Genomic DNA, 14527 nt, shown 5'->3' with positions numbered 1-14527 from the left:
AAAATGGACAAACTAAAGGGTGTGCAATATGGAAGGGTAGTCAGTGGACATTCTGAACCTGGTTTGAAGTCAGTAGGTCACATGACCAAGGAGCTATTGAAATTCTACATTTTAAAAATTCATGTAAAATCTTGTGAGATAAAAAATTGACAAACTAAAGGGTGTGCAATATAGAAGGGTAGTCAGTGGACATTCTGATCCTGGTTTGAAGTCAGGTCACATGACCAAGGAGCTATTGAAATTTGATTGTAACTAATTCAACGAGGAATACAACATGCTGCTCACATTTCCACATGTTTATTAGCTTTGGAAAGCGAATTAATGTCCAAATCGTGAAAATAAGACCTGTGCAATGTTGTGCGCTATTTTTCCAACATCGTGACACTTATTTGGAGTCTGTGGTTCAAGTGGTTTGAAAGCGCAAATATCCTACTTGAAACTGTTTTTTTTTTTACCTCGGTGAATTAAGATTATTTTAGAGCTACCATGCATTTGGAAGTCCCAGCCCAGTTTGCTTCATTGAACTATCTAATAACGTTTTCAATTTTATAGGCAATGTACTGTCCCATGCTATTTTTGGTGGCTAAAGAATTTGCTAGCTTGCTAGGTAACTTACCTTGAACATGTCATGTTTGGTGTCAGTATCTTCGATTCAATGACATCCTGACAACCTACATGTTCTGTTATGTGCAGAGCTTTACCATGTTTCACAATAGCTCACAGAGAAAGTTCTGGACATTCGACAATGAAGAAAGTATGAAACTGAGATATGAACCCAACCGGGAAATATTGCAACAAAATGCTCACCAGTGGGAAGGTAAAATTATTTGTAGCATGTTACATTACATGTGATAATGAGTCACAGTGTCTAGTTTTTTTTTTGCACTACAACTTTATGATTATATTTGCCACCTCCCAATGTTGTCGTCTCTCATCCTTTCCTTTATCCCTTCCTTTAAAAAGCCTAGGGTTAGTGACTCTTATGAGGAGGACATCCTCTTCAGGCACTATGAGAAGAGACTGCTTGACTTCTGTAATGCTTTTAAGCCTGTGATGCCCAAGTCTGTTGTGGTATGTATTTTGTAAAGGTACGCCTAATCACTCATGGAAATATACTGCATGTAAACCCAGAGAATCTGTAGGGACTGAATGGGATGCATAGGATAAGGTAGCAGTAGTTCTGGTGTTTGTCTTCACTGGTTATTTGGACTAATCAAGATTTCGCAGTTGTTGGCATCTTTTGAATGTTTAAACAGAAGGAGACATTATGCCCATAACTTGCAAAGAGAGAAGGTGGAGCTCCATCTCTTCTCTTAACATGAACCCAGAACTTAATTGAGCAGCTGACCAATTATGTGAGACTTTAGTTCTCAGTTAACAGACATTAGGGTGCACCGTAAATCCGACCTAACCGGTTTTATGTAAGCGATTAACATTGCAATCATCAACAGGGTACAGCCATCATGTATTTCCGGAGATTTTACCTGAACAACTCACTAATGGAATACCACCCCAGAACAATCATGTGAGTGAGTAGTCAAGGGCTTGATTTTGACTAGTACTCTTATATTCCTATATTAAGAAATACAGTATATAGGCTCCTCTGATTACTTATATTCAGGTAGCTACAGATACACTTGATTTCTGAACTAACCTCCATGTCTCTCTCCTCCTCATGCTCTCTTCACAACTTTTCCTTCCTCTGCTCTATTGTTTTGCTAACTTCCCACTCTTTTCATCCCACCTCTTCCCTGGCTTACCTCTTTTTTTTCTCTCTTTCAGGCTGACCTGTGCCTACCTGTCCTGTAGGTGGATGACTTTAACGTGTCCAGCACCCAGTTTGTGGGGGATCTTGTGCAAGAGTGCGGCCAGACAGGAGAGGGCTCTGGAGTAGATCTTGGAGTATGTGCTCCTTCTCATTCAGCAGCTCAACTTCCACCTGGTGGTACACACCATTTACAGACTGATGGAGGGCCTGCTCATAGACCTCAAGGTGGTTGGATGGAAATGGAGATACTTACCAGGTCATTGAAGCTCTGTAGAGATACAGCAGATGAACATAACCTAATGAAGTGTGTTGCTGAGATTTAAAGACCGATTTTGCGGACTTGTAGGTGTGTTAAATCTGTATGAATAGAAAACCAAGCAGGTTAGGCTTCAGATAACAGCCCTGTATTGGTGACCTTTACCTCAGACAAGACACCCTCTTCTGGAGAACCCAGAATCTCTGAGAAAGAGTGGGACTGAAGGAGGACAAAGAGACTCTCTTAAAGATGTACGATGCAATGATTCCAATTCCAACCACAAGGTGGAAAGCTTGATCAAAGTTGACTGCAAATCAAAATTATACAAATGCTATTCATGGTGTTTCACAGACAATTTTCTTTTTACACAGGGATAAAAACTCATGAAGAAGCATGAATTTCTGAAACGAGGTGAACGCTTACAAAATTAAGCTTTATTTTAATTAAATTTTTTACCTTAGTTTGGTAAATATTTTCTTAACTCTTCTTGAACTGCACTGTTGGTTAAGGGCTGGTAAGTAAGCATTTCATGGTAAGGTCTACACTTGTATTCGGCGCATGTGACAAATAAAGTTTGATTTGGAGAGGGCCCATGCTGACTTTGGCACAAACGCCAACGTGTATGTTCGTAAACACGGAGTATACAAAACAAGCTCTTTCCATGACATAGACTGACCAGGTGAATCCAACTGAAAGCTAGGATCTCTTATTGATGTCACTTGTTAAATCCACTTCAATCAGTGTAGATGAAGGGTAGGAGACAGGATTGTGACAGGATTTAACATAAAGATGTTAGACTTGAGACATGGATTGTGTATGTGTGCCATTTGGAGGGTGAATTGGCAAGACAAAAGATTTAAGGGCCTTTGAACGGAGGTATAGTAGTAGGTGCCAGTCATATCGGTTTGTGTCAAGAACTACAACGCTGCTGGGTTTTTCCACACTCAACAGTTTCTTGTGTGTATCAAGAATGGTCCACCAACCAACCAAAGGACATCCAGCCAACTGTGGGAAGCATTGTAGCCAACATGGGCCAGCATCCCTATGGAACGCTTTCAACACCTTGTAGAGTCCATGACCTGACGATTGAGGCTGTTTTGAGGGCAAAAGGGGGTGCAACTCAATATTAGGAAGGTGTTCCTCATGTTTGATATACTCAGTGTATTGAGTTAATGAATGAATGTCAGTTACAAACACATGCAATTGTTGCATTGCGCAAAAAGAGTGTATACTTACATGGGTGCACTACCACACAACTGGGGAGGTAGAAATGATCAGCTGACTTGAGTAACATGTTCATTTTGTGTGATAGGAATGGCTGTCAGGTAAGGAGAAGATATTCTGTTAAAGACCACTTCAGAGTAAATAGTCTTGCACAAATGAAGCAATACCTTTTGCCAAACATACTAACAGTTTTATTTAGCCAGGTCAAACAAGTGTATCTAAGATGCAAAAGATTCACAGTTCTGTCTATCAGGTAGAAAAATCTAAAATGAACACATCCACTATATGAAATGAAGAGGAAGCAGAACAGTTACATTTGTACATTTTGAAGAGAGGAGTTGTGTCACCCATATCGATAGTCTAGTCTATGAACACTTGAGTCAGGTCTGTGTAATCTTCAGTGCATCTAAACTGAGAAACTACAGGTTATCGGCTCCAAGTCTCTGACTTTGAGCTGTTTGGAAAAGCAGACGATGGTTGAACAAAATCAACCAGTTCTCATCCAAATGACAGGGTGGTGAATCTGGGCTTGGCCTGCACAGAAGTTCTCTGTATGATCTTGGTTAGTGTATCGCCAAGGAAGGTGGGTTAGTGAGGGTTACATTGAAATTGCAATTATATGAAAGCTTCTGTTCCTTTAGTTTCTCAGAAACAGACATCAGGTTCGTTTCAATAGGGTTACACATTCACAGGTTACAAATAGGTCCTACAAACTGTTAAGCTATGATACAAATATGAACCTATAGTACAACTCCATTTAGCAATCATACACAAACACTGGTTTTGTCATATAAGCCTAAGTGTATCCTATCAACAGGTAAAGCAGCTTATAAAATATATAGCTAGTAGCTTCAGTGATGTGTATATGTACATATACACTGCTCAAAAAAATAAAGGGAACACTTAAACAACACAATGTAACTCCAAGTCAATCACACTTCTGTGAAATCAAACTGTCCACTTAGGAAGCAACACTGATTGACAATAAATGTCACATGCTGTTGTGCAAATGGAATAGACAACAGGTGGAAATTATAGGCAATTAGCAAGACACCCCCAATAAAGGAGTGGTTCTGCAGGTGGTGACCACAAACCACTTTTCAGTTCCTATGCTTCCTGGCTGATGTTTTGGTCACTTTTGAATGCTGGCAGTGCTTTCACTCTAGTGGTAGCATGAGACAGAGTATACAACCCACACAAGTGGCTCAGGTAGTGCAGCTCATCCAGGATGACACATCAATGCGAGCTGTGGCAAGAAGGTTTGCTGTGTCTGTCAGCGTAGTGTCCAGGGCATGGAGGCGCTACCAGGAGACAGGCCAGTACATCAGGAGACGTGGAGGAGGCCGTAGGAGGGCAACAACCCAGCAGCAGGACCGCTACCTCCGCCTTTGTGCAAGGAGGAGCACTGCCAGAGCCCTGCAAAATGATCTCCAGCAGGCCATAAATGTGCATGTGTCTGCTCAAACGGTCAGAAACAGACTCCATGAGGGTGGTATGAGGGCCCGACGTCCACAGGTTACAGCCCAACACCGTGCAGGACGTTTGGCATTTGCCAGAGAACACCAAGATTGGAAAATTCGCCACTGGCGCCCTGTGCTCTTCACAGATGAAAGCAGGTTCACACTGAGCACATGTGACAGACGTGACAGAGTCTGGAGACGCCGTGGAGAACATTCTGCTGCCTGCAACATCCTCCAGCATGACCGGTTTGGCGGTGGGTCAGTCATGGTGTGGGGTGGCATTTCTTTGGGGGGCCGCACAGCCCTCCATGTGCTCGCCAGAGGTAGCCTGACTGCCATTAGGTACCGAGATGAGATCCTCAGACCCCTTGTGAGACCATATGCTGGTGCGGTTGGCCCTGGGTTCCTCCTAATGCAAGACAATGCTAGACCTCATGTGGCTGGAGTGTCAGCAGTTCCTGCAAGAGGAAGGCATTGTTGCTATGGACTGGCCCGCCCGTTCACCAGACCTGAATCCAATTGAGCACATCATGTCTCGCTCCATCTACCAACGCCACGTTGCACCACAGACTGTCCAGGAGTTGGCGGATGCTTTAGTCCAGGTCTGGGAGGAGATCCCTCAGGAGACCATCCGCCACCTCATCAGGAGCATGCCCAGGCATTGTAGGGAGGTCATACAGGCACGTGGAGGCCACACACACTACTGAGCCTCATTTTGACTTGTTTTAAGGACATTACATCAAAGTTGGATCACCCTGAAGTGTGGTTTTCCACTTTAATTTTGAGTGTGACTCCAAATCCAGACCTCCATGGGTTGATAAATTTGATTTTGTTGTCAGCACATTCAACTATGTAAAGAAAAAAGTATTTAATAAGAATATTTCATTCCTTCAGATCTAGGATGTTATTTTAGTGTTCCCTTTATTTTTTTGAGCAGTGTATATACACACATACAGTACCAGTCAAAAGTTTGGACACACCTATTCCAGGAATTTTCTTTATTTTTACTGTTTTCTACAATGTAGAATAATAGTGAAAACATTAAAACTATGAAATAACACAAATGGAATCATGTAGTAAGCAAAAAAAAGTGTTCAACAAATCAAAATATGTTATTCTTCCAAGTAGTCACCCTTTTCCTTGATAGCTTTGCACACTCTTGGCATTCTCTCAACCAGCTTCATGAGTTAGTCACCTGGCATGCATTTCAATTAACAGGTGTGCCTTGTAAAAAGTTAATTTAAGGCATTTCTTTCCTTCTTAATGCGTTTGAGCCAATCAGTTGTGTTGTGACAAGGTAGAGATGGTATACAGAAGATGGTCTTTTACTAAATAGGGCTAAATCCAAATTATGGCAAGAACATCTCAAATAAGCAAAGAGAAACGACAGTCCTTCATTACTTTGACACATGAAGGTCAGTCAATCCGGAAAATGTCAAGAACTTTGAAAGTTTCAACTAGTCGCAAAAACCATCAAGCTCTATAATGAAATTGGCTCTCATGAGGATCGCCACAGGAAAGGAAAACCCAGACTTACCTCGACTACAGAGGATACGTTCATTAGAGTTAACTGCACCACAGATTGCAGCCCAAATAAATGCTTCAGAGAGTTCAAGTAACAGAAACACACCTCAACTGAACCTGAACTGTGCAGGAGGAGACTGAGTGAATCAGGCATTCATGGTCGAATTGCTAAAAAGAAACCACTACTAAAGGACACCAATAAGAAGAGACTTGCTTGGGTCAAGAAACATGAGCAATGGACATTAGATGGGGGAACTCTGTCCTTTGGTTGGATGTGTCCAAATTTGAGATGTTTGGTTCCAACCGCTGTCTTTGTGAGACACAGAGTAGGTGAACGGATGATCTCCGCATGTGTGGTTTCCACCGTGAAGCATCGAGGAAGTGGTGTGGGGGTGCATTGCTGGTGACGCTGTCAGTGATTTATTTAGAATAAGGCACAATTAACCAGCATGGCTACCACAGCATTCTGCAGCGATACGCCATCCCATCTGGTTTGCACTTAGTGGGACTATAATTTGTTTTTCAGCAGAACAATGACCCAACACATCTCCAGGCTGTGTAAGGGCTATTTGACCAAGGAGAGTGATGGAGTGCTGCATCAGCTGACCTTGCCTCCAATTGAGATGGTTTGGACCGCAGAGTGAAGGAAAAGCAGCCAACAAGTACTCAGCATATGTGGGAACTCCTTCAAGGTTGTTGGAAAAACATTCCAGTTGTAGTTGGTTGAGAGAATGCCAAAGGTGTGCAAAGCAGTCATAAAGGCAAAGGGTGACTACTTTGAAAATATTTGTTTAACACTTTTTTGGTTACTACAAGATTCCATGTGTTAGTTCATAGTTTAGGTGTCTTCACTATTCAACAATGTAGAAAATAGTAAAAACAAAGAAAACCCTTGAATGAGTAGGTGTCCAAACTTTTGACTGGTACTGTGTGTGCGCGCGCGCGCATATATGCCAGTGTGGACTGTAAGCGGCCATTGTGGAGATAGGAAGAGGTTGGGTTGTAAAATCAAGTGAAGTAGTGGTGTGTAGAAAGGGAGTTAAGGCTTTCTTGGATCGGTGCTACATTAGATTTCCCTGAAGGTCGTTGTTATCGCTACGGTGCTTTGGCTAGCCCCTGACCCAAGGTCCTTCAGGAAGGTTCCACTGTTGACAAGGCGGCTAAATGTGTAGGGACCTCAAGGGTTCAAGTCAGGACAAAGGCCAAGCCAGTCAACATACAGGAGATAGTCCAGTTTATAGTTCTCTGTAAGCTATATAACTCTGCCATGTAGGCAAAGTCTTGAATATAGTTCAGGTTAGCATTGGGTAAGGAGTTACTCATTATTTCACCAGTGTCTGTTCAAGGGCTTTGGGACTGGCAAGAGAATCCCAGATCCAGTCAGTCACGTTCCCATTGCAGGACTCAGTCGGCCATAATGGATCATAATGTCCAGAAAGCTACATGCTCAATACAAAACCACCTATCTTTTCGGTCCAGTGTTCCATGCCAGTACATGGCTGACTGACTGACCTCGTCCCATTGGTAAAAATCACATTACCTGGATGATGGCAGCCAATGCCATGATGGTGCACTCAGTCCTGCAAGACAAAGTGCACACTGTTGAGGACTGTACATCAGTTACATCTTAATGCCATTTATTGACCATGCCACCATAACCCTTTCCACATCCATCCTGCTATGAACTCTGGACGGTCATGTCACACGGTGTTTACATGGAGCTGTCATGACAGATGTACACTAGACAACGGAGGGGGGGGGGGGGATGTGCATGACTTGAAGGGATGATCATGAGGTGCAAACAAGGAAAACAGGTTCTTAAAAACATATTCCAGCAGACTGAACTCCATGATTGACATTGCTTCAGTCCAGTCAGTTAAAGCCTACAGCTTACAGGTCAACAATACTACATATACCACCCGATTGTGCACTAACATCAGAAAAAGTACAAATATATATTTTCAATCTTTTTTACAGGAAAAGAAAGGATACGAGGATGATCATGTAGTGAAAGAGCCCCAGATGACAGAAGAGGTGAGTCAAAACCACTTCACATTTTTGCTACCAGTGCCTCATGATTTACAGGTCATTAAATAGCTCTGTTTAATAGGAGCGGACTGATGAAGATCTGGATGACCTATGAATGACGCAAACAATGTTTTCATTTTTGTTTTTCACCCAACCCCCTGTTGTCACTGAAGGACTGTCAGCAATACTGGCCAATAGTCTCACAGGTCTACCCAATGTGTGCAAGATTCAACAACGAGAGAAGATTTAGATATTGTATTATCTTTGAGGCCATACAATGATGCTTTTTCAAAAGGTCTCGTCTTCTGTAAGATACATGTTTTATTGGGTGTCAACTTTGAAATGCAAATGTGGTTTTAAATTACTTATGTAGTAAAAATGTGTATATTCCATGGGCATAACATCACTAGGCTCGGAGCACAGTGAACTTGCCAACATTCATTTGCCATACTTCAATACCCATTTTTGAAAAGTTATGATACAAGGCTGCTCTTAAATCTCAAACCTGGGTTTCTAGGCCATAACACAGAGCAGACAGCCCTGAAGGCACTTTAACAATCACTAATTACCTGGGGAAGAACGACTCCATTATCTACTTTACAAAACAACTTTAATAAGTGCATGCATGTCTGATACAATCTGTACTATTCAAAGATTTACTGCTGTAAACATTAACTTTATTTGTATTTATTCTGCATCTTGTCTGGCATTGAGAAGTTAAGGAAGAGTGAACCAAACAATCAAAATGCGATACAATTGGAAGTGAAAAAAAACAAACAAAAGTTTCAACTATATACTCATGATTCCAGCAAGATTTTTTTTTTAATAGATAAAATAAACATACTTTCTGCAAGAATCTCCAGACAAAAATACAGAGAAAGAACCCCAAAATACTGGAGACAAATAGAAACGCTAGTTTCAGCACTTTGTGGACATTGTCACAACCATAACAGTAAAAAGCATTACAGGGTTGACTGTAGCTTCATGTCAGTTGACTTTCCTCATATTGAGCAGGGAGATAGATATACTTTGGCAACCTGTGCTGTGTGGAAACACATGTCTTGGGCATGTGAAGCTTTACTTTGAAATCAAATCTTTGACCCTCTTGATGAATGGGAATCATACGCATACATGTACCCAAGTCACAGAATCATGAACACTGTTTTCAGAAGAAAAAAACACATTTCCTGCGCATACAGCAGTCTGGTGCAAGTTGAGTTTTTTTTGTTTAGGTACTGCGTTGGTTCGGTTTTCTGCTGCTTTCATTGCATAGCTCTCCTGGCATGGGCAATGTGGTGGGTGGGACTGTTGTAGGAGGAGATGGGAGATGGAGGGGTGCCATGGTAATGATTGGAGCATGCTGGGTCAGGTCCCCTGTGTGTCTCTGTGCAGGGAGACAAAGGGAGAGAGCAAGAGAGAGAGGAGGAGTGCTGTACTACCTGTTGCTGTTGGACATGGCATAGTGATCTTGTTTCTGCTGAAGGAGCTCAGTGATGGCCAGCAGCTTTTTCAGCACGTGCTACAAAGAGAGTAAACAAGCGAGACAGAGCCATGGTTTACAATCACGACGACATGGCATGTTTCTGTTACTACTGTCATATTAAAAGGGGAAATCAGCAGTTGTACCAATAAAGTGTAAACCCAGCCCGTTTTGCTAAAAAGCAGAGGGATAGCCTAGAGAAATGTAACCACTAAAATTCAGACACGGATGCAAGGAATGACCATCCGTGATAACATGGTTAAAACTATAGTGTTGATTTGAAGCTATATAGTGTTTGTTTACACACATTGGAGTGAAATAAGCTTAAATGTTTTGGGTTCTGATGGGGTATGACAGTTGAACTAAGTTCATGAGGAATGTGTAAGTTACGATTCCGCTCTTGCCGAAGGTGATTCTTTGATACACCATTCTGTATACATCTGGCCCTTCTTTGGACACTTAACAAATCTCCAAACGAGCTTCAATGCCATACAACACCACATGCTCTTCAACCGATCGCTGCCTGCACCCGACTAGCATCACTACTCTGGACGGTTCTGACTTAGAATATGTGGACAACTACAAATACCTAGGTGTCTGGCTAGACTGTAAACTCCCCTTCCGGACTCATTAAGCATCTCCAATCCAAAATGAAATCTAGAATCGGTTTCCTATTTCACAACAAAGCCTCCTTCACTCACGTTGCCAAACATACCCTCATAAAACTGGCTATCCTACCGATCCTTGACTTCGGCAATTTCATTTACAAAATAGCCTCCACTCTACTCAGCAAACTGGATGCAGCCTATTACAGTGCCATCCGTTTTGTCACCAAAGCCACATATACTACCCACCACTATGACCTGTATGCTCTCGTAGGCTGGCACTCGCCAGACAAGTTCAAAAAGGTGCAGTTAATACAGTTAATGAGTAGAGAACAGGAGGGCTTCTTAAAGAAAAACTAACAGGTCTGTGAGAGCCGGAATTCTTACTGGTTGGTAGGTGATCAAATACTTATGTCATGCAATAAAATGCAAATTAATTACTTAAAAATCATACAATATGATTTTCTGGATTTTTGTTTTAGATTCCATCTCTCACAGTTGAAGTGTACCTATGATAAATTACAGACCTCTACATGCTTTGTAAGTAGGAAAACCTGCAAAATCGGGAGTGTATCAAACACTTATTCTCCCCACTGTATCTCCCTCACTAACTTTAAGCATCAGCTATCTGTGCAGCTTACCGATCACTGCAGCTGTACACAGCCCATCTGTATATAGCCCATTGGACTGCCAGATGGTGAAGTGTGATTCATCATGCCGGAGAACTCATTTCCACTGCTCCAGAGTCCAATGGCAGAAAACTTTACCCCACTCCAGCTTGGTATTGCACATGGTGATCTTAGGCTTGTGTGCAGCTGCTTGGCCATGGAAACCCATTTCACGAAGCTCCCGACGAACAGTTCTTCTGCTGACATTGCTTCCAAAGGCAGTTTGGAACTTGGTAGTGAGTGTTGCAACCGAGAACAGACAATTCTTATGCGCTACGCACTCGGTAGTCCCGTTCTGTAAGCATGTGTGGCCTACCACTTCGCAGCTGAAAAGTTGTTGCTCCTAAACGTCTCCACTTGACAACAGCAGCACTTACAGTTGGCTAACTGACTTGTTGGAAAGGCGGCATTCTATGGCGGTGCCACATTGAAAGTCACTGAGCTTGAAAGTAAGGCCATTCTACCGCCAATGTCTATGGAGATTGCAAGGCTGTGTGCTCGATTCTATACACCTGTCAGCAACGGGTGTGGTTGAAATAGCCAAATCCACTCATTTGAAGGGTTGTCCACATACTTTTGTATATATAGTGTACATATCTACCTCTATCACTCCAATATCCCTGCACATTGTAAATATGGTATTGGAACTGACCCTGTATATAGCTTCTTCCTTTCTCGTGTTCTTATTTCTATTTCTCGTGTGTTTTTATTCTACCCTGCTATTTTTAGTGCTACTTTGATAATGATTATTGCATTGTTGGGTTTTCAGCTTGCAAGAAAGGCATTTCACTGTTCTAGTGCATGTGACATTAAAACTTTACACACCTGCTGTGCTCCCCTCTCGTTGCTCAAGGTGCGGAGGTCGTCTGAGTGTGAGACACAGATCTCATGCAGGGCAGCAAGGTCACGGGACAGGTCTGTCCTAAAGTGCTCTGTAGCTTCAGGGAGGTCAGGGACATTCTAGAAAGGACACAAATGCACACACATTAATGTCGTCCCTAGACATTGGGAGAGAATTGCTATGACGTCTACAAGTACCTAAGAGTTCCAATGATGTCTAAAAGAAATGAAAACAGGTAACCTACACCCAACTCATCCAAAAACATGATCATCCTATGTTTGTTGTTTTTGATGAAGGGGTTCACTCCCTCCATGTAGGGCTCCTGGATTGAAAAGAGGAACACTCCATTACTTTCTGACATACAGATGGTAGAGTTATGAATGGGCGAGTCTGTTTTGCATGGCCCCATGTCCTGGGTAGGTGGAGATTTCACTTGAGCCCAATGGAATGGTCTGAAATGTACAAAGTCCAGCCCCCATGCCATGCAAAATAAACTCTCCCAATATTATAACTACTGTTCCCTGAACCAGGTACAACACAAAGCTGTGAAGGATTACACTTTGGTTTGCCTGTGCTTAGATGACACAGGGATAGAAACGTCCCCACACTGAAAAGCGTAGGAGCTTTAAGGAGGTCTTACCTTAGCACCAAACTCCACCAGGTTAGCCAGGTTCTGGACAGACTTGGCAACCAGAGTGAGGGTACGTCCCGCTGTTGCAGAGGGAGGGTCTACACAAAAAAAACAATTGAACACACACGGATATTAAGTAATGTATGGACATCATACTGTTCATTCCAAGCTAAGCAATAATCATTTTCTGAAATACATCGAAGGGTTAACTTTTTATGGCTGCAGGGGCAGTATTGAGTAGCTTGGATGAAAGGTGCCCATATCAAACAGCCTGCTCCTCAGTCATAGTAGCTAATATTTGCATATTATTATTAGTATTGGATAGAAAACACTGACGTTTCTAAAACTGTTTAAATGATGTCTGTGAGTATAACATAACTCATACTGGCAGGCAAAATCCTGAGTTGAAATCAACAGGAAGTCAGAAATCTGAGCTTGTATGTATTCAGAGTCCCCAATGAAATCCCCTTGAGATATGAATGATGTAGGGGTTCCACTAGATGTCAACCATCAATAGAAATTATAAATGAGGCTTCTATGTTGTTGTGGGAGTGAATGAGAGCAGAATATATCAGATGTCAGATGTCCATCAAGCAGCCAATTTGTGATCGTGCTTTTTCCTCATGGTAGTCACCTGCGTTCCATTGCTCACGAAGACACAAAGGAATACTCCGGTTGGAACTTTATTGAAGCTATATGTTAAAAACATCCTAATGATTGATTCTGTACTTGGTTTGAAATGTTTCTTCGACCGGTAATATCACTTTTTGAAGTTTTTGTCCGATATAACGCTGACCAGAATTAGCGTTTGGATATGTATACCAAACGCTCTAACAAAAGGTATTTGGACATAAATAATGGACATTTTCGAACAAAACAAATATTTATTGTGGACCTGGGATTCCTGGAGTGCTTTCTGATGTAGATCATCAAAGGTAAGGGAATATTTATCATGTAATTTCTTGTTTATGTTGACGCCATCTTTGCGGCTGTGGTGTTTTTACTTTTGAGCGCGTCTCAGATTATTGTATGCGTTTCTTTTTCCGCAAAGTTTTTTTGAAATCTGACACAGCGGTTGCATTAAGGAGAGGTATATCTATAATTCTATGTGTAATACTTGTATTATCATCTACATTTATGATGAATATTTCTGTTGAATGATGTGGCTGTGCAAAATCACTTGATGTTTTTGGAACTATTGAATCTAACACGCCAATGTAAACTCAAAGATTTTTTTATATAAATATGAACTTTATCAAACAAAACATGCATGTATTGTGTAACATGAAGTCCTATGAGTGTCGTCTGATGAAGATAATTCAAGGTTAGTGATTCATTTTATCTTTATTTCTGTTTTTTGTGAATGCTATATTTTGCTGGAAAATGGCTGTGCTTATTGTGGTTTGGTCGAGACTTAACATACGGTAATCGTTTGTAGTGCTTTCGCTGAAAAGCCTATTTGACATCGGACCCTTGTGGGTTTAACAACGAGAATAGCTTTAAAATGATATAAGACACATGTATGTATGTTTTAGGAATTTTAATTATGAGATTTCTGTGGTTTGAATTTTGAGCCCTCTATTTTCACTGGTAGTTGTCATATCGATCCCGGGAATCGGGATTGCAGCCATAACAGGTTAAGCTCACCAGTGATGATGTTGAACATTCTTGGGTTGAGGATGGCAGGACAGATCAGTCTCAGGAACACAAAGCCACTGGAATAGCCAAACAAGAAATCAGTACTTCAAATCAAAATTGTATTCATCACATGTAGAACTTTGTTAAATGTTCCCAATAGAGCTCCCCCTTGACCAAGGGCTTCACCATTCCAATTCTATGCGATGCCTATACATGAGGATTTATGGTGTCTATAGTTAGTTAGTTACCTGACCACCCGGGTTCTCATAGTGGTGTTGGGCCATTTCTGCTGCACTGACTTCTGTAGACACCCATAGATATATCGTAGAGTTCTGAAAGGGTCAATGAGAGAGAAAATGTGAATACTGGAATATGACTTAAATATACTGTATACATGTCAAACT

At 41.7% G+C, this 14527-nt stretch overlaps 1 protein-coding gene and 1 pseudogene across 3 annotated transcripts in view; one reads left to right on the top strand and one right to left on the bottom strand.

The window, feature by feature from the left end:
• Window positions 1–702: 702 nt before the first annotated feature.
• Window positions 703–2401, top strand: LOC139412304 (cyclin-H-like; annotated as a pseudogene).
• A 1015-nt stretch (window positions 2402–3416) lies between these two features.
• LOC139410659 (ras GTPase-activating protein 1-like) overlaps window positions 3417–14527 on the bottom strand; it is a 48288-nt gene continuing 37177 nt past the window's right edge. For 2 of the 3 annotated variants that reach the window (XM_071156026.1, XM_071156027.1), the window contains 7 exons: window positions 14372–14455; window positions 14133–14200; window positions 12495–12583; window positions 12099–12176; window positions 11839–11973; window positions 9700–9779; window positions 3417–7812 (listed from right to left, as the gene is read on the bottom strand). In XM_071156026.1, coding sequence (XP_071012127.1) covers window positions 7764–7812; window positions 9700–9779; window positions 11839–11973; window positions 12099–12176; window positions 12495–12583; window positions 14133–14200; window positions 14372–14455 — 583 coding nt within the window. In that variant the 3' untranslated portion in view covers window positions 3417–7763. Of the gene's footprint in view, window positions 7813–8853; window positions 9780–11838; window positions 11974–12098; window positions 12177–12494; window positions 12584–14132; window positions 14201–14371; window positions 14456–14527 lie in introns of those variants that run through there. The other variant, XM_071156028.1, reaches the window with a different exon arrangement.

This window comes from Oncorhynchus clarkii, chromosome 6 (assembly GCF_045791955.1).
Source record: "Oncorhynchus clarkii lewisi isolate Uvic-CL-2024 chromosome 6, UVic_Ocla_1.0, whole genome shotgun sequence".
NCBI classification, from domain to species: domain Eukaryota; kingdom Metazoa; phylum Chordata; class Actinopteri; order Salmoniformes; family Salmonidae; genus Oncorhynchus; species Oncorhynchus clarkii.
Note: the sequence above shows the minus strand (reverse complement) of the source record. Positions and strands in the feature narration are given on the sequence as shown.